The sequence below is a fragment of the Sceloporus occidentalis genome, unplaced genomic scaffold, assembly GCF_023333645.1.
Source record: "Sceloporus occidentalis isolate IW3139 unplaced genomic scaffold, rSceOcc1.0.p SCAF_3, whole genome shotgun sequence".
NCBI classification, from domain to species: domain Eukaryota; kingdom Metazoa; phylum Chordata; class Lepidosauria; order Squamata; family Phrynosomatidae; genus Sceloporus; species Sceloporus occidentalis.
This window is the reverse complement of record NW_028316983.1, coordinates 177,570,687-177,595,778: the sequence shown is the minus strand read 5'-3', so window position 1 is coordinate 177,595,778 and position 25,092 is coordinate 177,570,687. Positions and strand designations below refer to the sequence as shown.

General features: G+C 36.4%; 1 protein-coding gene across 3 annotated transcripts in view; it reads left to right on the top strand.

Moving 5' to 3' along the window:
* SOCS6 (suppressor of cytokine signaling 6) overlaps positions 1–17,679 on the top strand; it is a 28,682-nt gene extending 11,003 nt beyond the window's left edge. For all 3 annotated transcript variants that reach the window (XM_089516955.1, XM_089516952.1, XM_089516953.1), the window contains one exon: positions 13,225–17,679. In XM_089516955.1, the coding sequence (XP_089373081.1) occupies positions 13,350–14,948 (1,599 nt within the window). In that variant the 5' untranslated portion in view covers positions 13,225–13,349 and the 3' untranslated portion in view covers positions 14,949–17,679. The remainder of the gene's footprint in view (positions 1–13,224) is intronic.
* The last annotated feature ends 7,413 nt before the right edge of the window (positions 17,680–25,092 follow it).

The window sequence follows — 25,092 nt, the reverse complement described above, 5'->3', positions numbered from 1 at the left end:
GCTATGCACATTTACTTAAGAAACTTAAATATTTCTGTGTTGTTATGTAAACTTTGGCTCATTTTTGTTTATTTAAAATATTTGTAGACTAATAATTTAGCTGCTAAAGTGGTCTACAAACAAATAAAATGTATATCATAATGAGTGCAAGCGAAGCATCAAAGATAATTAAAAATCACATGAAGGCCAATATTTAGAGACAGGGAAATGCCAGAGGAAAGAAATATTTTGTGTAAGTTCTAAAAGCATATGACTGTTGGGCATTGTCCAAAGGTTGTCTTCTGAAGATCTTAGTACAGGACACAATAGCCTTTTAGGTTGTCTGATCCCATGTTACACAGGACTTCGTACAGTATATTAATAACAATACCTTGAGCATGGCTTAGCAGCTAATAGACACCCAGTTCAGTTCTTTTAGTATATTTCTGCCCTGCCACATGGCTCACTGACTACCAAGGATTCATTTTCTGTGGGCTAGAGAGACTTACACAATTCAGCTTCTTCACTAATTGGTCTTAAAATTGAATTTAATGAATTGCTATTTCTTTTGCATAAATGGAAAAAAACCCTGAAAATTAAATACTAGAAATATTTTCACCCACATCATATATGAGTAGTAGAATACATATGTCTGAGAAATGTTAGCATTTGAAAAAGGAGCACAAAAATGTTTACAAATATCTGGGGTGGGTGAGGAATAAACTTTGTAGGTGAAATGAGAGCTCAAGTTTAAGAGATGTGTCCATTCCTAGTTGCTGTTTCCAACTGATTCTGTAATGTAATCCCAAATAGAGTACAATAAAGTAATAAAATCTGGGGTTAGTACATGTGTCAGTGTTAAGCTATTGTGACTCAGCAAAAGGAAAAATGAATTTAGCATAAGAACTAAATTTGGTAAAAGGAACTGCTAACCATACAAGACTACATGTGGTTAGGGCTAACATTTCATTGCAAGGCTCTGTGGAACCATCATTGATCTTTGGTGTTGAAAGGATCTCAAGACAGCAAAACAGGTTTCATTAGATTCTTCCATACCAAGGGGAATCAATACATTCCATTGGCCCTCAGAGTCTTCAATGCAACAATAGCTGCTAAACTGTTACAGTATATGTAATAGCCATTTGGACTGAACCTGCCAACTCTAAACTTGATAGCTTTCAAATAAAATTCTTTTGGGCTCTTTTATGTGTTCTCAGATGTGTTCCCAACAGGAAACAGGAGAATATCCTCTTTCTACTAAGGCTTGGCTACTTGCATTTAAACTTTGGCTTTTGTCTTTAAGTTAGGAATAGGCCTGGTTAATCTCCTGGCTTCAGATAGTTACATCAGTAGATGGACTAAGCTTCCTAAACAGCATACCTATTCATATAGAAAAGCAAACATTTTCTGTTTGGAGCAGCAGAACTAGCAAATTCCCCGATATCTGAACTTGAGCACCACTCACCCATAGTGTTTCCATCTTATCAGAATTGATTCTTATTTTGTTGGCTCTCATAAAATCCATCTCTTCATCCAAGTGTCTCGTTTAGATCATATGCAGTATCTTTTGACTCATTTATAACAGAGACGCACCTGGGTGTTGTAAGCATGCTGCTGACATTTCATTCCACTCTTAGTGGCCATTCCCAGTGGATTCATATTGATGTTAAATGGCGTTGATGGTATCCTTCATTATGCCCCAGGATAGCTGCTAGGATTCTGAGGTGTAGTCTCTGAAATTGGCACTGAATGTAGGAGGGGAACCACTGTAAAACAAGGCTTCCAATATTATCAAGCAGGAGAGTGGTGAAAAGTAACAAGGAATACATGGCAATTTAAATGATGAACATGGAAATATACATAGGTTTTGTGTGGACTTAAAATTCCATCTGATGCAAAACCTAGATGTAGTGAAGTAGAAAAATTAGCATTTGACAAGATATTTAGCTTGATAAGAGTCTCTATCCCTAATATAGAAAGCAGCAGCATAAATAACACACTACAACTGAATGTTCTCTTCTTTCAAATTTTTATCAGCGTTTTATTATATTCATTATCTTCTTTAGGCAAATGCTCCCTGATTTGAGAACAAAGTTCGATAGGCATTTGTTCTTAATGTTAGTGTGAATGTTAGATGATGATCCGTTATTGTAGTGAATTAATAGTAATGTTATTGTTTTAACGATTGTATTTTATATGGAATTGTTTTATTGCTATAATCCTGCCTCGATCCGCAGGGAGAGGTGGGAAATATAAATAAAAAGTATTATTATTATTATTATTATTATTATTATTATTATTTTGAAGTTTTGTATGTACATTGCTGAAAGTAATTTTTCTGTACTGAGTTCTTTAGAGGCAATTCTCACATTTTCGAAGAAATGTGCACATGCCCCCCATGTGGGGGGCGCTGTCTGCACATAGTAGGGCTTGGGACCGCGTCCTGGTGGTGTATACTGGGCCAGTGTTGTGAGTTTGCTCATTTCAATTAGTGTTTCACCGTTGTTTTCTCTTTATGAATCTTTGCTATTGCCCAGAGTAATTATTATGCATATCTTGATTATTGTGTATTCAGTAAATTTCTCCTTTTAGATAATACAGTGGGCCCTCTCCTTACACTAGGATCTGTTCCAGACCACCCTGCATAAGGGAAAATCCGTGTATGCTCACGCTCCATAGGAAACAATGGAGTGCATGCACATGGTGGTGGTGTGGTTTGTGCGTGTGCACCATTGTTTTTATTGTCATGCGGCTTCTGCATAAGGAAGAAGCCCCGTATAGTGTGCTTGCATATGGGGCGGGCACACTGTACTTTGTAAATGTGGATTGTTAACTCCAATTTGTCTTAGGCGTGAAACACACAGGCAAAAAAGAGCAGCTTCCGGCTGTTTTGGGGTGTGGTGTCCACATGACACTTTCCCCTGAATCAGCTGAAGCCACTCTGGGGCCACTAAGGCAGCCTTGGGTCCCTGGAAAAAGGAGCACAGAAAAGGTGGTCCTTGCTGGTGGTCCGTTTGGGACCATGGCGGCAGCCTGCTTTAAGAACAGGTCATGCAGATGCCATGATCCTCAAGCCATTTTGGGTAGAGTGGCCACCGACCGCTCTATCATGCCCATTTGTTTGACCGCATGGACTCCCTACTGCATGTATGATCCTTTTCATATATATGCATATATGCATGCAGAATTCAAGCATATCTTTTGAGAATATACCTAGCGACGCAATATAAACAAGACATTCAAAACTGTGAAGGTGCAAAATAATTTTATTGTGTCACAAAAGTTCAGTAAACAAAAATAAACTAGCATTCTTCCCATTGTGGCATCCTAAATAAGTTCTGTTGCAACCCATTGCCTCTAGCAACCACATGCTGTGTGCCTTTTAATGATCTAAGATTACATATGCCTCTTTGTGCAGGGCCTTAGAGTTAACTGAAGATAATTTCCAAACAGCAGCATCCTGAAGACTAAAGAGCTATCAAAACAAGTGCAGCAAATATGCTATGTCTGGTGGAAAGTTTAAAAACTGTCCATTTTAAAAGTCTTCTGGAATAAAAAGTCCTTTCCCTGGCAGTGGAAGCACAACAGTGAGGGGCATTCTGGCCTTCTTGGGGAGGGAGTTCCAGAGTCTAGAGCAGTGATGGCGAACCTATGGCACGCGTGCCAGAGGTGGCACTCAGAGCCCTCTCTGTTGGCACACATGCTGTCTCTCTAGCACAGAGTTTGCCTGAGTTTATTACTAGAAAGCCAGAGGGGCATGGCACTTTGCAATAAATAATTGGGGTCTGGGTTGCAGTTTGGGCACTTGGTCTGTAAAAGGTTCACCATTACTGGTCTAGAGAATGCCCTTTTGCATGCCCATCAACTATGCTTGTGATGAGAGAAGGGCCTGTCATGATTTCAGGGCCTGAGCAAGCTCACATAGGGAGATACTGTCTGCTTGCTAGCCTAGACCTGAGCTATAAAGGATTTAAGTAGCACTTTTCATTGTGCCTGGAAACAAATTGGCAGCCAGTGGAGCTGTTGTATTAGGGAGTAGTATGGTCCTTGTGAACAAAACTGGAACTGTTGGAGTGGGGTACTGTAAGTTACTGTATTTCCCATCATGGGCTATTATTATTAATACTATGGAAATAACATTTTATAAATGCTTGCAACAGCTCTTGATTTTGTTTGTGAACAAAATATTGACCAGTAAATTGTATACTTTATGAGAGTTGTCTAACAGTTGCAAAAACAGAGGTATCGTTGTTTACATAGTTCATGCACAGAGGTCTGCTATTTGATATCTGATACCACCACACTAAGAATTTTGAATTGCTTTTAAGATCTTGGTACGGTGGTTGTAATTAAGAACACAAATACAGTAACAGGCTTTGTTGATAGGTAGCAAGTTTAGTAGCACCTCCAAGGGTGTCAGGATTTTTTTTTCTTTTCACCCTCATGTATGATGGCCAACTTAATGTCCTTTCAAAAGAGAGAGAGAGAGAGAGGAGAGAGACGAGACAATGCTGATTTGTTCCATATTTCAGAGCCAATATAATATTTGGCATTGTTTAAAAGAGATAAAGATATCAATGGCTGCTAGTCAGGATGGCAGTGTAGTAGCACTGAAGTAGCAGAGGCAGTAAATCTCTAAATATTGATTGCTGGAAAATGTAAGTTTCATTTATGGCTTGCTCATGGGATTCTCATAGGCCTCAAGGTTGGGCTCTATGATACAAAATGCTGGTTTCCTTTGATTGGATGGCATATTTTTCTCTGTGTTTGCATTTTCAAGCTTCTCTTGAAAACAGACTTCAAAACAAGATTTGTTTTTGTTGCTTTTTAAAAGGAACTGCGACTGTTTTTAAGACCTCGATTAACATCATGCCTCTTAACAAGAGGTATATGCTTTAATTTTTACAATCTTTATTCTGACATAAGAATAAATTGTTTCATATTCACTGCCATGTTTGTGTACAAGCAGTTCTACTATTTAGTGATGCAAAAAATGTTTACACATGGTCGGTTGGGGTTGTTTTCCTGTCATTTTAATGCCAAATTGCAAAAGCATATCTTGCAGATTTTGTACAAGATAGTTACTAGTTGTGCTGACAGAGCATTACTGTTGATAGTCAGATAAGAGTGTTGTTGTTGATTGTGCACTTCATCCTAGAGATATTAAAGTTTGATACCTCTGTATGTGTATGTATTAATTGTGCATTGAGAAGACTGAAGAGGCAAGTGGAAAATTTCAGTCCTCTTTAATAGACATTCTTTTATATATGATTTCTTTTCCTGCCCTTTTGTTATATTTATATCTCACTATTCCATTTCTGTCTTAGGGATGCAGTGGCTCAGTGGTTAAGATGCCAATTCTGTTGATTGCAAGATCGGCAGGTTGTCAGTGCGAGGCTTAGGGGCTGCGTGATTGTGCGAGCTCCCATCACTAGTCCCAGTTCCTGCCAATCTAGCCATTCAAAAGCATGCAAATACAAGTAGATAGGTACCACTTTGGTGGGAAGGTAAATAGTGTTCTGTGCAGCCGTGCTAGCCACGTGACTCAGTGAGTAATCCTTGAAAACCCTGGCTCTTCAGCTTAGTAATGGAGATGAGCACTGCTCTCTACAATTGGACACGACTTGATCACCTTGTCAAAGGGGGAATACCTCTAACTTTACCTATTCTATTTCTATCTTACTTTTCTTTTAATAAGTCTAAGGCACAGTGCTTCTTTGAGGTCATGTGCCATTAGCTGAGCTTCATAACTGAATGCAGATCTGAACCTTTGTTCCTCCATTCCAAATCCAGCATTTCATCCACTGGGTCATATGGAATCTCTCTGGTTCTGTATTAATTTGAGGTACAGGGGAAAAGAAATAGCATTAATGTTGTCATGTAATCAGGACGATTGGTAAAAGAATTTTGGTCATATATTATGTCTTTATTTAGAAATTGTGTTAGAAAATTTCAGTTTAAATGTTTTTTCTAAGTTTAAAGAACTCAGGACATAAAATATGTAGTTGGACATTATGGAAGGAGAGGAAAAAAATGTTACATCACATTCTTGAATAACACAGCAAGTTAGTATGGTCTGCTTTTAGCAGGACCTTCCTGTAAGGAAATAGGTGATGAACATACAGATAAAGAGAAGGAGACAAGGAAGAGCAGCGCCACTGAGTTTGGAAAAGATAATTAGTAATTACATATAAGATAGGGTTTTTTGAGTATGAATTTTTAGTGCAATGACATTTTTAGGTATTTTTATTCCCTGTAGCATCTAACACTTACTGTAAAAACACAAATCTAAAAGCTGGATTTTAGACACAACCAGCTTTAAAAATGTCAAAGAGTATTGCTATGTAATCATCTTATTGTTAAAAAATACTGCTATGTACTTGTGTTTCTGCATTCATTGTATGCTAGACTACAGAAAAAGTGAGCTGAAACCTTTTCCTGACAAATTTTTTTCTAAACAAAACAAAACCCTGACATGGAGTTATGGGGAACTGTATATTTAATTAAAGCAATTAGTGGTGAAGTAAGTTTACCCCTTTCCTGCAGGCTATACTTCCAGTCAAAATCTTTGCCAGAAGCTGCTTTCTCCTCAGAGGAGAAAAGGCCGAATTTTACTTGCTTGTAAGCCCTGGTTCACACGGGGAACTCTAGCTTAATACAAGCCATGCTATTTGCATTGAAGTTTATGGAAGATAACAAGAGGGAAAGAGTGGTCAGTCTCAGTGACTGATCCCGGTTTTATAAACCATGGTATATGAAGCCTGAAAAAATATTCACATCCAGAGCATTATGTGTAAACTGTGTGATGGGATCTGTTTCATTATTAATATTGAAGTTTACTCCTTTGGAGGAGGGCATATTAACTACGTAAGATATGCAGATGATACCATACTACTAGCAGAAAATAGCAAAGACTTGGAACAATTGCTAAAAAAGTCAAAGAGGAAAGTGCTAAGGCAGGTTCAATGTTGAACATTAAGAAAACAAAAATAATGACTGTAGAAAATTTACATAAATTCAATTTATAAGATGAAGAAATAAAAATAGTAAAGATTTTCCCCACTTTGGATCAACCACTGATCAGAATGGAGATTGCAATCAAGAAATCAGAAGAAGATGAGCATTGAGAAGGGCAGTTATGAAGGAACTAGACAAGATCCTAAAGTTCAAACATATAAAACTGAACACTAAAGTTAGGATAGCCTAAGCAATCATATTTTCCATCACCATGTATGGATGTCAGAGCTGTACAGTGAAGAAGGCTGACAGAATAAGAATCAACTCATTTGAGAAGTGAACTGGAGAAAAGTGCTTGATGATACTGTGGACAGTCAAAAATACAAACAAATGGTCCTAGAACAGATCAAGCCTGAACTTTTATTGGAAACCAAGATGATCAAATTGAGATGGTTTACTTCAGACACATCATGAGAAGGAATTAATCATTAGATCAGTCAATAATGCTAGAAAAGGTGGAAGGTAGTAGTAGAAGATTGCATATGACATGGATAGACTTACTCAAGGAAGCCACAGTCCTTGGCCTGTAGGACCTGAGCAGAGTAGTTGAGGACAGAGGGTCTTGGAGGTGTCTCACGCATGGGGTTGTCATGAGTTGAAGTTAACTAGAAGGCGGTTAACAACAAGCCTATTCAGGAGCAATTAATGTCCATTTCAATTTCCTGATGGCTATTATAAGAACCATAAGAACCATACAAAAACGTGGAAATAATTGGCTTTCTGTTTATCAGTACACTGTTTTAAAACATCTTAATTAGTTGCATTTGGTCCAGTGTTCTTGTTCTTGTTGTATGTTATAAAGTTGTTTCTGATTTATGGTGACCCTAAAATGAAGTCCAGTATAAAAGACTTTAATTTTAAATATTTTGTGAAACACAAAGAAAATGTCTAGTACATTGCAGTATTCTTCTCAATCAATTATGACTAATGCTCATCTTTAGGCATGACACTTGCATGTACTTTTAGTTTTAAATGAGCGTGATTAATTACAATTTGTTTTGGACTGGTTTCTTTATCTTGTGAGAGTCACAGTTACTGTATATAAGCATAAATAAGTTTATGTCTTTTACTGTGTCATGTGAGAACAGCTGGTGTGTTATTCACCAGCTCTGGAGGGTATTTTTTGAGTATTCTGACTTAATATGTGACATGCATGAAATTCATGGGGGGAAGAGCTGGGGGCATCCTACCTTTTACATTCATTCAGAGTAGTGTGTGAGGGTCTAATTGAGAGAGGCATGCTCTCTCAAGAGCAGTTGATACTAATGTACAACATAACATCAGTTATCTTCCTGATCAGTTGGTACTGAAGGATCATTAAGAAAAGTTAATGATAGCCCTGAATAATGCTAGATGCTATGGCTAGTAACAAAGAAAAATGTTAAATCAAGACAGTGCCATTTGTCACTCACTAAAGTAGATACACACTGTCATCCATGTCTATTAGCATTTGCTCCAGTCTGTTCTGACATGGATACTGCAGTTAATACAGATGAGTGGATGTAAGCTTAGCTTTTGCTTGTCCAGGGTGAGTGGATGATTTTCAATTTGTACAGCTAAGGATAGGGACAGTGTTAGATCCCTGCACAAAGGGAGAGTGACCAGGTGGACAAATTGATATAGTCCATGTTTCTCTAAAAGGCGTAATCCAAACATTCCTAAAGGAGGCAGTTGTAGGACCATTACTGGGAAAAAACAACAACACTCCTTCCTGTTCCCACTACATTTTACAATTATGACTAGCTATCAGTACTGCATTTCTAGCAAGGTATTGGAAGTTTCACTGGGATGGGACTTAAAAGAACTGTTTTATATTGGCTCCATTTCTTCTTTGCGGGGCGAGTTCACATGGTGGCACTGGAGAATTTCTGGACATGAGAGGAGGAAGCTGAACTGTTTTAGCTTGAACTAATCACAGTTAGCCAAGACACCTAACTCAGGAAAGTGTATTTTGGCCTCTCTGTGATTAGTTCGAAGAAACAAGAATCTAACTGTGGCTTTATGTCCTGACTTGATAATTTACCACAGTTACAACACACTTCAGTTTTTAATCTGACAATGAACTACAGAAGTTCTGAATGTTACTGTTTCTTATTTCCATGTAGGGACAGGAGTTGTGTTTCTGAGTTGTGTTTTAATTTAATGTTATAAACTAGTTTTGTTCCAGATTAAATATCCCAGTAGGGATTCACTTCAGTTTATATTTTTACATACCGGCAAGAAAGTTCTCATTTGAATGTAGATACATAGTTATGGCCATAGTTTCATTGGCTTCACTTGGAAGGACTGTAGGACATTAATGCTGTTCTTTAGGTTAAATACTAAGCCAGTAGTTAACAGTTGCAAGGCCAGAGCCAAATCCAATTAAAATAAGTGAGAGTCTTTTCACTGGAATTAGTGGCTTTAAATTAGAGCTGTAATTAAGTGACATTGTTTAGCTTTGAATGGACAGTCTGGTACTTTGTAGCAAACATAAGGTTATCCTGTAGATAAAATAACCTAATGTTGTGAAGGTCTGAATGCAGAATACTTACTTTTGAATCTTTTTAGAGCTGTTAAGGAAGTACAAGAAACTGCAGATACTTCATATTAAGTGATTTGTGGATCACTCTGCAAATGCTGTAGAACCAAATTTGGTAATAATGTTCAAATCATGTCCACAATGGAGAACTGGCTGGAGATAAAGATTAGTATCTTGGAGGAGAATAGTTGTTAAACACAAGCACAGTCTCACTCATAGAATGTAAGAGGGTTAAGTTCAGTTGGGATAATTGGGCAAGTTTTACACTTTCAAAGTCCCTCGTAATTGTAATCTTTAAAATTAACCTAATCCATTACAGTGCTGAATACTTTTGGAAAAATTATTAGGAGATTAATATTTCAGTAGAGGAGCCTTATGCCTATAGGCGTGGGCTGCATCCCCAGAAGGTCCTAGTAAGTGTTGCAGGGCTGGGGTGGCATAGGCATAGGATTGTTGGGAGAAGGGCAAAAATTAAACTAAGAAATGGGTTCACAACGGACAGGTTGAGTGTGTTTTTGAATATATTTATTTTTCCCATTCTCTCTCTCAGTGTGTGTTTTGAAAAATAGCAATGACAGGTTCTCCCACTGAGTAAAGTTTAGTTTGTCCAGTTATTGTTTTTCTGTAAAGTCATATGTAGTTTAAAACTGCATGTACAATTTAAAATTAGCAGAGTGATAGCTGCATTAGTTTACTGCAACAAAATCATGTAGCTGTTTAAAGGCAAATAAAAATATGGCATAAAATTCTGTGGACTTGTCTTCAAAATAAAGCACACTTCACCAAAAATGGCAGCTTGAAATGAACTCTATAGATCAGTGGTATTGAAACTTTTTATCCTAGAGGCCGCCCTTTACATTTACATGCAGACATCACACTCCCCCTCAATGTACATCTATGAATAAAAATATTTTATTTATTTAGTGTGGACTTTTTCATTCACACATTCATGTATTTTGACATTTTGTAAGGAAATAACATCGTTCAAATTAGAACTGTTATTTATTTCAATTCAATATTTAACTTAATGAATGTGTAAATTTTATATATATAAAAAGTTGGGGAAGAAGAGAAGGAGGAATCAGGGTCTTTTAGTATCATGCTCCCCTTGACCCACTCTCATCCCTCTGAGGTCCCATCCCTCTTAGAACCACTGCTATAGATACAATACATACTTTCTTTTGGGACGGACATTTGTTTTGCAGAAATTGCTCCAGTTGAAAATGTTCAGATTTTTTTCTTACAAAAAGATATGCATACATTCCTTTCCTCCAGTTAAAACTTGCTAAATGGGATGTCATTATTGGGCAATCCACAAAATAATTTCATTAGAAATTGTAATGTAGTATTATGAGAGCCAGTGTGATATAGTGGTTTGACAGTTGGACTGGAAACCCACTGGGTGACTTTGGGCAGCCTCAGAGCCTGCAGTGGCAAAACTCCTCTGAATAAATCTTGCCAAGAAAACCCTGTGATATGTTCATTTTATGTGTATATGTGCCTTTAAACTGCCTGTTCACTTAGGGTGACCCCATCAATTTCATAGGGTTTTCTTATGCAAGGTAGACTCAGAAGTAGTTTTCCCAGTTCCTGTCTATGAAATATTGCCTACAGCACCTGATATTCATTGGCAGTCTCCCATCCAGTTTTTACTAACCAGGTCTGACCCTGTTTAGTTTTCAAGAGCAGATGGGATCTGGTGCCTTTAGAGTAGGTCACATAAAGCAGAAATGACTTGAAGACATAGAACAACAACAATTATAGTATTCTCTTTGTGGGTTTTTAAAAAAGCATTCTCTGTCCTAATTTTTTGTAAATCTACTGTAAGAATAAAGTAATACATAATATCTCCTCCTCCTCCTCCTCCTCCTCCAATAGAAATTTGGACACGGCCACAGAAAAAGACAAAAGGTCTATGGATTTTTATGGTACAAATGTTCAAAAATTTGAGGACTTTTCAGAAAACAATCACTAATGTCTATAATCTAATTTGGTTGTCAGATTCAGGCATATTGGAATGAAGCTGGCCAAATTTCAAACCATAAGCACAGCAGGCCAAACCTGCTAAAATTGAGAGTTAAGTACATGGACTTTGTGGAGGAACAGCTTTTAAAGTCTGGTGTTTTTAAAAGATGCTCCCGATTCTCTGTGGATTATTTGCAGAGGTCTTCATTGTGTGTATGTTGTGTATTCATCTCAAAAGCACAGAGATTGGAAATAAAAGGGAGAACTTGTTCGTGAGCCACAAAAAGGGAGCGTATTGGTAGAAGGTTAAAAATGTACCCAACTGGTTTAACTATGGCTCCATACAGACAGGCAAAAATAAAGCTGCTTCGGGTCACTGTGGAAGTATGCTGTTTAAATGATGCATGTATCCTAAAATGCCAGAAGCCACACCAAAGCCACGCTCCAATCCTAAGGACTCGAGCGCAGCTTTGGTGCAGCTTCTGGCCTCTTAAGATGAATGTGTCATTTACATCCTGGATGAAGGACAAGAATGAAGAACAAGCAAAAAAAGACGGGGAGATTTTCTATGTTTATATAAGAAAAGAATGGAAAAACATTTACTTAGGATAAGCAACGGAATAAAACTGGATTATTAATCTAAAGGAAATAATAGATATAAGGTAAAATAGGTTATGGCAAGATCATAATAATGAGTTAGACATGTTAAAAGAACTCATCAAGTGATTAAGATTTGAAGGCTTTCAAATTTAAAGAACAAGAACAAAAAATACAGATGGAGGATTTACAAGACCAATAGAAACGGAAGGATAAGATTAGATATAACAACAAAAGATAGAACCGAGATATAAAGTTTAGGTAATTGAGAAACCAAGTAGTAGGAAGTGAGCTTGATGTTATATGTATTTTAGTATACTGTATATTGTCGGAGAGACTACGTTCTGTGTTTGGTGTCAACTAAAAAAGCTTTTAAAAGGATATCTTGATAAATTACTCACTTAAAAAAGTAATCAAATTAAGAGAAGAAAATACGAAACAGACGTATTGTGAACAAAGAAAAGGAAAAAGAGCAGATTTGGCTAATATTGTTCATAGTATTGTTTAAGATAAGCTAGCATTATATGTAATATAAGTATTATATGAAAACTGACACCAGTTGTTATTGTATGTATGTATATTGTGTTATATGGGCATTGTGTATATGTATGGTGTAATGTAAGGTATTATATGTCAAGTGTAAAACAATTAAAAATTAATAAAAAAAAAATTAAGATGAATGTGTCATTTAAACAGCATACATCCAAAGTGACCTGAAGCAGCTTTATTTTGGCCTGTCTGTATGGGCCCTAAATTAACTAAAAAATTGACAACAGTTAAGTTATTTTCTGTTCAGATTGCTTTCTAAATCAGAATGGGAAACAGTAGCTTAAAGTGAGTTTTTGATTTTGATTTGGAATACATGAATTTACTGACAATTTGCACACTATAGCATACTATGATTAGTCCTACATTTGAAATGTAAGGGAAGCCTTTTGAGAGATAGGATTTGGGATCACGAGAACGGCAGTTGCTCATGATTCTCCAAATCATTCTAAGCAGAGTCTAAGCCCAATGTTAAATAGTCAGCAAAAGAAAGATGAATACAATGAAATATATAAAATATACTTTCTTCACTAAAAAGTATTTTAACACTAGTGATACTGATTTTTATTTTGTGTAAATTTTGTTTTCCTGTTTTTCAGAAAATGGATCTTGGAAGTTAAATGAGAGTTGATGAAATACATCAATGAAGAAGTTTCTGCTTTACATGTTTTAGGGATAGAACTCCAAAAGACTTGAAACGGTCAGACTTGCCTGTGCTTTCATAATGAAGAAGATTAGTCTCAAGACTATTCGTAAGTCTTTTAATTTAAATAAGAGCAAAGATGAAAGTGACTTTGTTGTAGTCACACAGCCGTCACTGAATGATTTTGGAAAAGATGACTCCTTGTTTGGGAGCTGCTATGGTAAAGATTTGGCTGGCTGTGACATCAATAGTGAAGATGAGAAAAGTGGGAAGAACAGATCAAAAAGTGAAAGCTTAATGGGTACGTTAAAAAGAAGACTTTCAGCAAAACAAAAGCAGAAAGGTGGCAAAGGTAGTACACCTTCTGTAAGTTCTGCTGATGATGATACCTTTTCGTCATCTTCTGCTCCAATAACCTTCAAAGATGTGAGAACTCAAAGGCCTCTTAGATCCACATCCCTCCGAAATCATCATTATAGCCCAACTCCATGGCCTCTTCGTCCAACAAACTCAGAAGAAACATGTATAAAAATGGAAGTGAAAGTGAAAGCCTTGGTCCACTCATCAAATCCAAGTCCTGCACTGAATGGTGTTCGCAAAGATTTCCATGACTTGCAGTCAGACAGCATGTTCCAGGAACAAAACAATTCATTAAAAAGTACAGAATCTCAGAATGGAGATTTACATCTCCATATTGATGAACATGTGCCTGTAGTTATTGGACTTATGCCTCAGGACTACATTCAGTATACTGTGCCTTTAGATGAGGGAATGTATCCTTTGGAAGGATCACGTAGTTACTGTTTGGATAGTTCCTCACCCATGGAAGTTTCGACTTCTTCTCAGATGGGTGGTGGTGCATTTCATGAAGAGGAAGCTCCAGTGAGTCAAGATGTAGTAGTTGCTCCAGATATCTTTGCGGAACAAAGTGGTTTATTAATTGGTACCACAGGAGTCATGTTGCAAAGCCCAAGAGTTAATCAGAGTGATGTTCCTCCACTCTCTCCATTGCTACCTCCATTACAGAATAATCAAATCCAAAGGAACTTTAATGGCTTGAATGGCACAGATGTCCATGTGGCGGAAAGTATGCGTTGCCATTTGAATTTTGATCCCAACTCTGCACCTGGGGTGGGAAGAGTCTATGATTCTGTACAGAACAGTGGCCCCATGGTTGTGACAAGTCTCACAGAAGAACTGAAAAAACTTGCAAAACAAGGATGGTACTGGGGTCCAATTACAAGATGGGAAGCAGAGGGAAAACTGGCCAATGTTCCCGATGGTTCATTTCTTGTACGAGACAGCTCTGATGACCGCTATCTTTTAAGCCTAAGTTTCCGTTCCCATGGTAAAACTCTTCATACTAGAATTGAACATTCAAATGGTAGATTTAGCTTTTATGAACAACCAGATGTGGAGGGACATACTTCTATAGTTGATTTAATTGAACACTCTATCAGGGACTCTGAAAATGGAGCATTTTGCTATTCAAGATCTCGATTGCCTGGATCTACAACGTATCCAGTCAGACTGACCAATCCAGTATCTCGTTTTATGCAGGTGCGCTCTTTGCAGTATCTGTGTCGCTTTGTTATACGCCAATATACCAGAATAGATTTGATTCAGAAACTGCCTTTGCCAAACAAAATGAAGGATTATTTACAAGAAAAGCACTACTGAAGGCTTATGGGAACCTTGCAACTTGCACTTTGGGAACAACAACGGAAAAAAATTAAAGGAGAGAGATTGAAATACCGTTTACAAACTTTAATTGCTATTAGTCCTTTGCTGCCATAATTTCATTTTTGTGCATCAAGAAGGGTAATGCATTTTTATTTGTTTAATAGGTAGTCTGGGGTTTTCTTTTAAAAATAATGATCTCAAGGTTTTTTAGAAGCATCAAATAGTTATCTTTCATTCAATGTGCAAAGTAATCACAATGTGAATGATATAAGAGTTTTCCTAAAACTCCCTGTCTCCTTTGCTGCTAATCCACTGTGATTTTTATGCATTTGAAACACATTTCATGTGTTTTTAACCATAAGTAAAAGTTGAAACTTGATGGGATTCGTTTTATCTTCTTCAAAATAGCCTGTTTTGTTTGTTTGTTTTTAATTTTAAAAAGGTGGATAAAACGTGCTGGTATACAGAATTCAAATGTATACGTAAAATGATTCCCCAATATCTTCATTAAAAAATAAAATCAGTTATGGGCTGGAGGGAATGTGTGATGCAGCACAGTCAGACAATATACCTTTACAAAGACTCCATCTTCTAATTAGTTTCAAAGACTGCAGATATTATTATTTGTTCATTCTGAACAATTTCTTAAAAAACAACAAAAAGCAAGTGACCTTCCAAAACACTCCTAGGGATTAGATATTGAAATGTTCATTCTGTAGTTTTTTGTGGGTTTTTCAGGCTATGTGGCCATGTTCCAGAAAAGTTTCTCCTGGAACATGGCCACATAGCCCGAAAACCCCACAAAAAACTATGGATGCCGGCCATGAAAGCCTTCGACGTTCATTCTGTTGTTTAAGCAAAAGCAAATGTAGTTTTAAAGCTACTTTTTCAATTATTTGATTTACCAGTAAATATTCTGGTTTGGACTAAACTACAGCAGCATATGGAAATATATCTCATTTTCTGGACCATTTTAATACTATGGGTTTTTCCCTAGTGTAATTAAAAAAAAATGATTGACTTCAGTGGAGCTCAATGCTGCTCTATAATTACAGCAAAAAAATTTATCCTGCCACAGTGAAAGAAATATGCCTTCTCTGATTCATAGGACGAATTAAACACATTCCTAAGTTTTCCTGGTATAAATAAGGGGCAAAACAGACAAAGGAATGGCTTTAAGCTGCCCTTGACAAAGCTGCATTTGGACTATGGCAACTGCACGCTGCAGCTCCAATCTACCTTTTTGCCAGCTGAAAAAGGAGTGGCAAACAGCCACTCCTTTTTGTGCTGGCAAAAAGCCAGCTTTTCCGCCCCACCACAGCTAGAAGCTGGCTTTAAGGTGCTGCGGACGCATGCGATGTATAAACACCGCACCACAGGAGCACCCAGAAGCCAGCCCACATGACTTTGAAGCCGTTTTCTGGGCATCTTGAGGGTGTGCATTGTCTGTATAAGATACCTGGAAGCTGGCTTTTTATGCTGATCTGTTTCGCCCCTAAGTTGGCTTTTAAGAAGTACTTAACTTTGCTGGATCATTCCTTCCCTTTAAAAAAGTGTTTTTTTAAAAAATTGTTCAATTAGTATTTGTATTTCATCCTTGTATTTTATTTTAATCGGCAGAGGAAACATAAAATTTAAATGTATCCCTCCAAATTATTAATTTAAATCTTGCATGCTAAAATTAAGGTTGGATTGATTGCATTATAGCATAATCCCCATAGGAAATGTTTCAGTGCATTACCAGTTACATTTTTACTTATCCTGATTTGAAACCAGGAAAAATAAATTCCGTTTAAAATTTCTGGTGTAGGCAAACCATCAAAGAACTGCTCTGTTTTCCATAATATAAATGGATTTATTGTTGGGCATCTCCCTTCCACTTCAATTAGACCTGCACAGGAAAAGTTTCCACAGTATTGGAAGGGCTAGAGAAGGAGCTCCTTTACCCATTGGGCTCAAACCAGAGAGTATTGGCCATCTCTTATTTACAAAAACCTGTGACTAATTTGAGTAGCATTTATTTCTCTGGGACTGAAGTGTAACTAAGAGTGTAATCCTGTACATTTCTGTGCTGAATTAGGTCCTGCTAAGTTCAAGGGAACTGAACACCCAGGTAAACTGGTATAGAATTGGAGTCTTTGGTCCAAAACACATTGCATTAATAATCTAGTTTGTGACTGTTTTAACTGCCCTGGCTCAAATCCTGGGAATAGTAGTATACTGTGGCACCATAGCTGCCTGACAGAGAAGACTAAATGTCTCACAAAACTACAGTTCTTAGAATTCTCTAGCAGTTAAAACAGTCTCAATTTGGATTATTTCTGCAGTCTGTTTTGGACCTTAATTTCTCTGAATTGAGAAAGTTTAACTTTTTGTTCATGGGCTAACAGGTTGTTCCCATGCTGATTTTTTTTTACAGTGGAAAGGAAGTTATACTGTTTCTATTTAGTTTTTCTTTTAGGAAAGATATTGTGAATAAAAATCTTAACTAGGAAAAGAAAAAGCTAAATCCTGAATGTTCCAAAAGTAAATATATAATTTGGGAATTTGGTTTTAAGGTTACAGAATTTATTTTGTGCCATCTCCATGTGTCTTACTTTTTTTCTTTTTCCTTTGAACGTTATGATCATAATCATAAATAACTTTTGTTTTCCCATTTTAGTAATTTGAATCTATTTCTGTTTAGATTTTTTTTAAAAAAATTAAAGGGTGATGAAGTATAGAGAAATGTTTGGTTTTGGGTTATTCTCTCTTGCTTATTCTACCTAGCCTTTTCTGTGCTCTGAATGAGTTTATAATATTAAAGTACAGTGTTGCTGCAAGGTGCTGCAATGGCACTACATCCTGGGTTGCCTGAATCGATATGCTAAACTTCTATTTTTTTAAAATTTATTTTTAGATCATAGTGTTTAAAAAGAATATGAGAGGCAAAGCATGTTATTTGCTCTGGGAGATAGCGGTGAAATGTGTCTCTTTTGTCCAACTAAATAGATTTTGGAAAAGAGAGAGAGAAATGTATTGTTAAATTCCGGAGCAAAATATATCTGTTTGAGTGTGTCATTTCTTGACTTTGCCATTCTGATATTTATGCAAAAATTTCATTGTGTTTTCTGAATTTTACTCATGAAGCAAGACTACAAATTTTCTACGTAAAAGGCACAATAATATATACTATGGTACCAGGAGGAATAAGGACATCCTTTTTATACTATAAGACACATACTTTTGGGTAAAACCCTTGTTACTCAGAGAGGGCAAATCCTCTCCTATAAAAATAAAAAGTGAATGAGTGGTTGGGAAGTTGGAGGCAGGAGAAGCTTCCTGTTAGAATAAAATGTATTTTGACTGTAGATCTAAAGTCAATACCCCAGTATTTAACAATTAAAATAATAATTTAGGTAAAATATACATTTGTTATCCAATATCCCATATTATGAGACATTAGATAATGAATCTGCACACTTCCTTTCCCCCATACATTTTCATATTCAGTTCATCAATACTGAAAATAGATTTTCTGAAATGGTCACCCGGTACTTTACGGTGCTTTCCTAACTTTGAGGTGTTCCCCCTTTGCTCTAGCTGTTACAGCACAGTGTTAAAGTAATGACTTTCCTGGACCACAGTGGATTTATGGAAAGCACTGTGCTCCATCAAATGGCAAAATATCACCATGTGCCCCAGGAAAGAATGAAATGAGTGTCTCTTTTTTTCCTGCTTTAACTTTTACACAGTCACTACTTCATTTCCCAGAAAGCTAGCCAACTAATAGAGTAGAAACAGCCAGTGACACACACTAGTCATCATCCACTTGGGAAACAATCAAAGGCAAATAAAAGTGGCAGTACTAACACACCTTTGAACTATCCACATGTTTCAAAAGTAGCTCAGTGAGACCAGGTACACGCTATTTTGCTGCTGCCATCCACTTGATAAATTTCTGTGGATGAATGAGCAGAGTGCATTGCTAAAGTTAAACTGGTTTTTATTTCTTCTTTGGATGGCTGTGAAGGAAGTGGCTGGCTTGGCCAAGACATGGAAAAACATTTAAGATATAGCCCAGTAATATCTTGGTAATATCTCACCCGCCCACCCCCCACCCCAATTCAGGGCCTAAATGGCTAACGTTATTAAGACAGATAAAACCTTTGGTAGCTGCTCTGTGTTTGCCATTTGAGGTAACAGTTTTTTGTTTGAGGTGAGTGGCAAATTGCAACCACATGTTACATAAAAGAGTGAATACATGCTGTAATGACTTTTGAATGAGTACATTGAAAACACTTGGTGAATTGCCTTTCTTGCTCTGTTCTTTGAATTTCGTGGAGAGTTCATTTCTTAGCCACATGGATTTTCTATGCTATATTCTTCTGTATTTGGACTGTTCCAGTGAGTGGACTGCTTGCATGTTCAGTGTAAGAAAATAATTACTGCAACAGTTCATAAAAACTTGCATGAGCGCAGTCTGCTGGGAAGTGGAAGTCATTGTTCACAGAAATTGTGGCCGCAGTTTTGCCTGAATTTTCTCCTTTCGCTTTGCCCTCCTTGTGCCAGAAGACTACTCATGCAAGCTGTTACACTGAGTCATGTTTTAATTGCATCTAGCACTTAGTAGGTTCTCAGACCAACAATTGTTAAGCATCAAAGCAAAGGGACACCTTCAGGATGAGGGAGAACAAAATCAGTTAATCTGCTGTTTAGCATTTTTACAGCGATATTAAGTAATTTCCTCAGGTTTTAAAACTTTTCTTTAAACCAAACTGTTGATTCTGTGCTACTGAAACACCAGCAGAAAGAACACTTTGTAATAAAATAAATTATCATAGGGTTGGTGTAATAATTATAATTGGTTCTTTAAAAATTACTATCACCTCTTCATTGCAGTAGCTGCAATAATAAATGCAGCTGGAAAATTGTTACTATGGTAAAGATAAAATGCTATTGTAGATTGACTGAAAAATATAGTTAGTATATTAGCATGCTAAAAAGTTAGTGATAAAAATAGAGCAATAACTAAGTAGCACTTGGGCTGCAGCTGCTTTGTAGGCAGCAAAGAAATAGCCCATAATACTTATACCTGAATGTGTCCCTTAAAAACAACATTCATTTAATATTAAGAAGTAGCAAGCTCTGTTTTGTTGGTGTCTTTCCTATGGATATATTGTGAGAAAGCAAGTTTGAAGTTCAGCAACAATTTCTGAGCCTACTATAATAAAAATGCGATTGTTTTTTTAAAAAAATGAAAAATGGTGTTAGAAACAAAAGGCAAAGTCCAGCCTCAGGGATCTGCACAGAGTAGGGTCCACTATTCTTTCAATAATAAAGGGAATGGTTTCTTTAGAAGATTGTCATACATGCTTCTAATTGATTTCATATTTTAGAGCAAAAGCATCAGATTATTACAGTGTTGCTGAAGTGTGTCTGTTTTGTTTCTTTGCCCCCTTTTAGTAGGTGATAAAATAACATTTATGAACAGGAAATTTTGGAACATGTTGTAGTCACATTCTTCTGTATTCGGATATATAAATACAATACATTTATTTTTCACACACCTGTATTATGCAGTTAATATACTATCAAAGCAGCACCAAGAGGAACCAACTAGTTTCCATTGTCTGCCTTCCTCCTTACATTTTTGGATTTTTTAAGATCTGTGAGAACACACAAACGTGCTCAACATGTTCTCATAGACTCAGTACTAAGAGTATTTACATGAAACCATATAAGACCACCAGATCTAATGAGTATACATCCAAAGATTACAATTTCTAAACTGATAGTACTGCTTGTAAATTAGGGGCAGCTATGACTCCATAGTTGGTGGACTTCTATTTGCGATCTTACAACTTCCAGCAGCCCTAGCCAGGATAGTCAGTTGTGAGAGAGGATGAAAGTTGCAGTTCTCAAAAACAAAATCTACAAACCCATTCTTTTCATCCTTATTGTGGTTCACTATGGTACATGTATGGAACAGAGTCACCCCATATCAAGTCCTGTGTCTAATATAACATGAAAAAAATCTTATTTTGTTTCTTCAGAATTGGGAGTAGTAGCTCATAAATTCAGAAAGGAGGGAAAATAAAGACAATTGTTGCCTTCATATGTCTGCCCCACCCCCAGTTCCAAGGGGAGATGAATGGAAAGCAGGCTCATGTTGTCAGTATTGGTGATGGGCAGAGCTTCTTTAAGAGCTATATAGAAGGGAAATATGGCAAGACTGGTGATTCAAATGAAGCTTGGCAGTATTCTTGGCCATAAAATTTGAGCAATTCCACATTTTGCAATTTTAATCAACGGAACCTTGGTGAGGACATGGATTTCCTCAGCATAATTTCATTTTTGCATTCAAATTTAATTTATCCCAGCAGATCTAGTCTAGTAACCCCAGTTTTTATTTTTCACTGCCCCCAAGTATCAATATTTTGGTCAAGGTGCTTATTGCTATAATAGTTCTTGCTGCTGCTCTTTGCAAAACATGCAGCTTTTTCATACAGATGCATTTCTTAATGTGTAAATATTGGAACTATTAAGTGAAACCAAAATGCCAGCAATATACCGATGGAATTCCAGCAAGGAAGGGTCTTCAGCTACATAACTTCAAAAATTAAAACTAAAAGGTGGTCACATCAGATTGCTAATATTGTAGTTTCAGTACTATAAAAATATCAACAATGTGTCCTTTAACAAAGATGGGGGTAATTTAACATGACAAAATACTGTAGAATTTGATGTATTTGGAACATGGTCCAAACTCTTTATGCCAATAATAAGGTGGGTGGGTGGGTAGAAATTCTTATAGAATTTTTTATTACTATGTATGGGTTAAAGAAGTTTTATAGTGGTGATGGAGTGCCATGCAATTAATACTAAAAATCCAGATTGCTGTAGTTTACACTTTTCTGTATGTTTCCAGCTAAGTGTGCTGTATTTGTACTAAGCACACAACAGAATGAATTATCCAAAGTCCATTGATTTTAAATGTGTTTTGGTTTCTTAAAAAGATTATAGTAATTTCTTGCACATTTTTTGAAAAATTGTATAAGGATTTATGTATCTGCTTCTAGATACAGTGTGTAAATAAAAAAAAATCACAAAAATAGTATGTGGTATGTATTTTAGTGAAAGACCATTCAGCAAAGGCAGTATTCATGTTTAGCAAAATATTTGTAGAATGAGTCATCAGTTTCTTCATTTGCTCTTACAAATGCTAAAAATTGTTCACTTAATGGATTCTGAAATTTTTGCAGATTTATATTTCCCTAAGCAGGTGTGGTTTTTTTAAAAAAAACAAAAACAAACCAGTAGTGATTTTAAAAGAGTAACAACCAGAAAGGGCTATGACGGTATAATGACACAAGAATCCAACATAGAAACCCCAAGGTGTCAATTCCTAGATTAGCAAATCCAAGGGTTTTTCTTTTTTGGGGGGCATGGGGTTATGAGTTTGGATGTAACAAGCAAACTTCCAATCTATGCATTGTGGAGAAGAGAATGCACAATTTTATTATATTAATTTTAAACAAGTTGCATTTTTACAATAAAAAATACTGTTGGTGTAAATGAAATCTTGTAAGTAAAACATGTAGAGCGGAGGACTGTGGCTGTGACAAAGCTAGTAACCTTATCTGTTTTGCAGGCCGTCATTGGAAGACTACTATACATATCCATGCACATAACCCACTATTGAGCAGTCTGTATACTGAGTGGGCAAGGAATGGCTTTCATGGTCTGAGTGTAGTGAGAATAAAGGCGAGAACTGTCTCTTGCTGTTTCCAGACTCTGGAACTCCCTCTCTAGGGATGGCTTGGTCCTTGCTCTCTGGCTGGGTAGTTAAAACACCACCACCCTCTTTTCAGGCTTTTAGAAACCAACTGGAATAGCATTTTATGGTCTGTAATGCTGTTTTTATAGTTTGTTAACGAACTTTAATGGTTTTAACTTGTTTTGAACTTGTTTAATTGCTTTTTTTAAAAACTTAAATCTGTAGTTTTGATTAAGATTTTGTGTAGTTTTTAATCTATTTTTAATATGTTATTAGCCACTTTGAGTCTCATTATTGTTTAAAATGGAATTAATAATAATAATAATAATAATAATAATAATCATAGCAAAGAGATAATAATAGTAGTAGTGAATTATTTTCTGGCCATTTTGTGGTATTCCACCCACCCACCAACAAACATGTTCTCTGAGGACCTTTCTTCAAAACTGGAACTGAGCCAACAGAAAATGATAAGCTCTTTTAGGTAAAAACATTTTGAAGTGCTGGGAACGGAGCCATCAGAGTGACCCTCTGAGGTTCCAGAGCTGGTTGTCAGAGGCATGCTGTATACTGAAACAATATTATGTGAATATCTTATGATTAGAACCAATAAGTGTAGGCCACACAAGAGATATTAGATACATGAAGGGCAGGCAAGTCATGGAATCATACCCATCCACATGGGTGCATGTAGAGTTGCATACTGTCTAGACAAGGCTAAATAAGCTACACATGTTTCCAAAAATGTAATGCTATTCTTATTTTTATTTAGCAAATGAGTAATATTTGTGGCTTCTTTTGCTTCCAGCTTCTGGTATTTCATAGCTAAAACTGCATTGCTGTGTATAATCTTACACCACGCAGAGTAGTTCTGCACTGCTTTCCTTGCTTCTAGCTTTATCAAGCAGCATTGGGATGTTGTGTTTCCATATTTCTGCAGTTAATAGTTTGTGTGTGTAAAAACCAGTTGCTTTTCTTTCTTTCTGGGAGTTACTTCATCATACAAGGGTATTGCTTATGCAGTTGCAGACCTCAGGTATCATTTTAGTGATATGTTTTGTAAAATTAGTTTAAGAACATATCTTTTTGGTGGAATATTTCTATGTGGTGTAACACAAGGGCATCATATGCAATTGCCTATAAAAACACCTATTGTAAATGTTTTGCATAGGACAGTGAGGGGAGTTTTAACAGGATTTTCTACATTTGGCTTGTTTGTAACCAGGAGTACTTTGTGTATTGGTATGCAATCTGATTAAAGAAAGGTAGTAACAAGGGGTCATCAATGCAGTAATAAAATGTAAGTGTTAATTAAGGGGCCTCAGAAGATATATCAAGTCACCCACTGTAACAGTACACATCCAGATATTTATGTTTAACAGTGTATTTTCTTTTAAAGGAATTATACAAATCCCTTCAAGCCCTCTTTCGAACTGTAGACTCTACACATGCTCATATTTGGCAAATGCAAGAGGTCTTAATTTCAGTACATATGACAGATATGGTCATAGTTAAAATGCACTAGGTTTCAACATTAATTGTTCCCATAGTGTTGCACCCAGTTTTCCATCTTTTAACAGTTTGCTTTAGATCTCATGTACACATTAGAGCCATTGGCTTAATTATGTTCTTTCCCCTGGCTTTGCTTAATGTAAAACTGTTATGGTTTCAGTTTTATGTCCACATATTTTATTGCAAGATGGACTAAAAGTAATGCACACTTTTTCTGAGTTAATGTGGGGTAATGAGAGAACAGGCAAAATATGAATTTTGATGTAGTCTTGCATGCCAGGACAAAGTTAAATGCAAATCTGACATACGTTACAACATTTGTGAAACTATTTGCTATAGTGTGAGTGGTCAAAGGGTTGAGGAAGTCAGATCTTTTGAGGAAAACCATAAAATATAATAACTGCTGAAGAAATTTTGTATCAACCAAAACTTGTGTCTTGGCTGCTGCAATATTATTGTATGCCATAAAGAATATTTATGCTTGTTCCATGCCACAATACATCTAACTATACCTTAAGGGTATAAATGTAATAAAAAGAAGCAGCTAACAGTAAATCCATATATTTGTTTACTCAAAATAGGCCTAATTCAGTTCATTGGCTTACTCCCAAGTATAGAATAACAGCCTTATTCTTCAGTGCTGCACCCAATTATACTTGACCAAAGCATAGTTGTTGCTTCTGTCAGGCATTAAAGATGTATAATGGTGCAGAATTATTTTTCTCCCCTTTCGAAAGCCCTTTGATTATAATGTGTTGCCAATGGAATAGTGTAAAGAAAAATATCGATTAAAATGTGCTTGGGGTATTTCTCAGTGTTTGCTATCAAAGGGAAATGACTAAGCTGCCCAGTGAATTACTGTGATTTTTT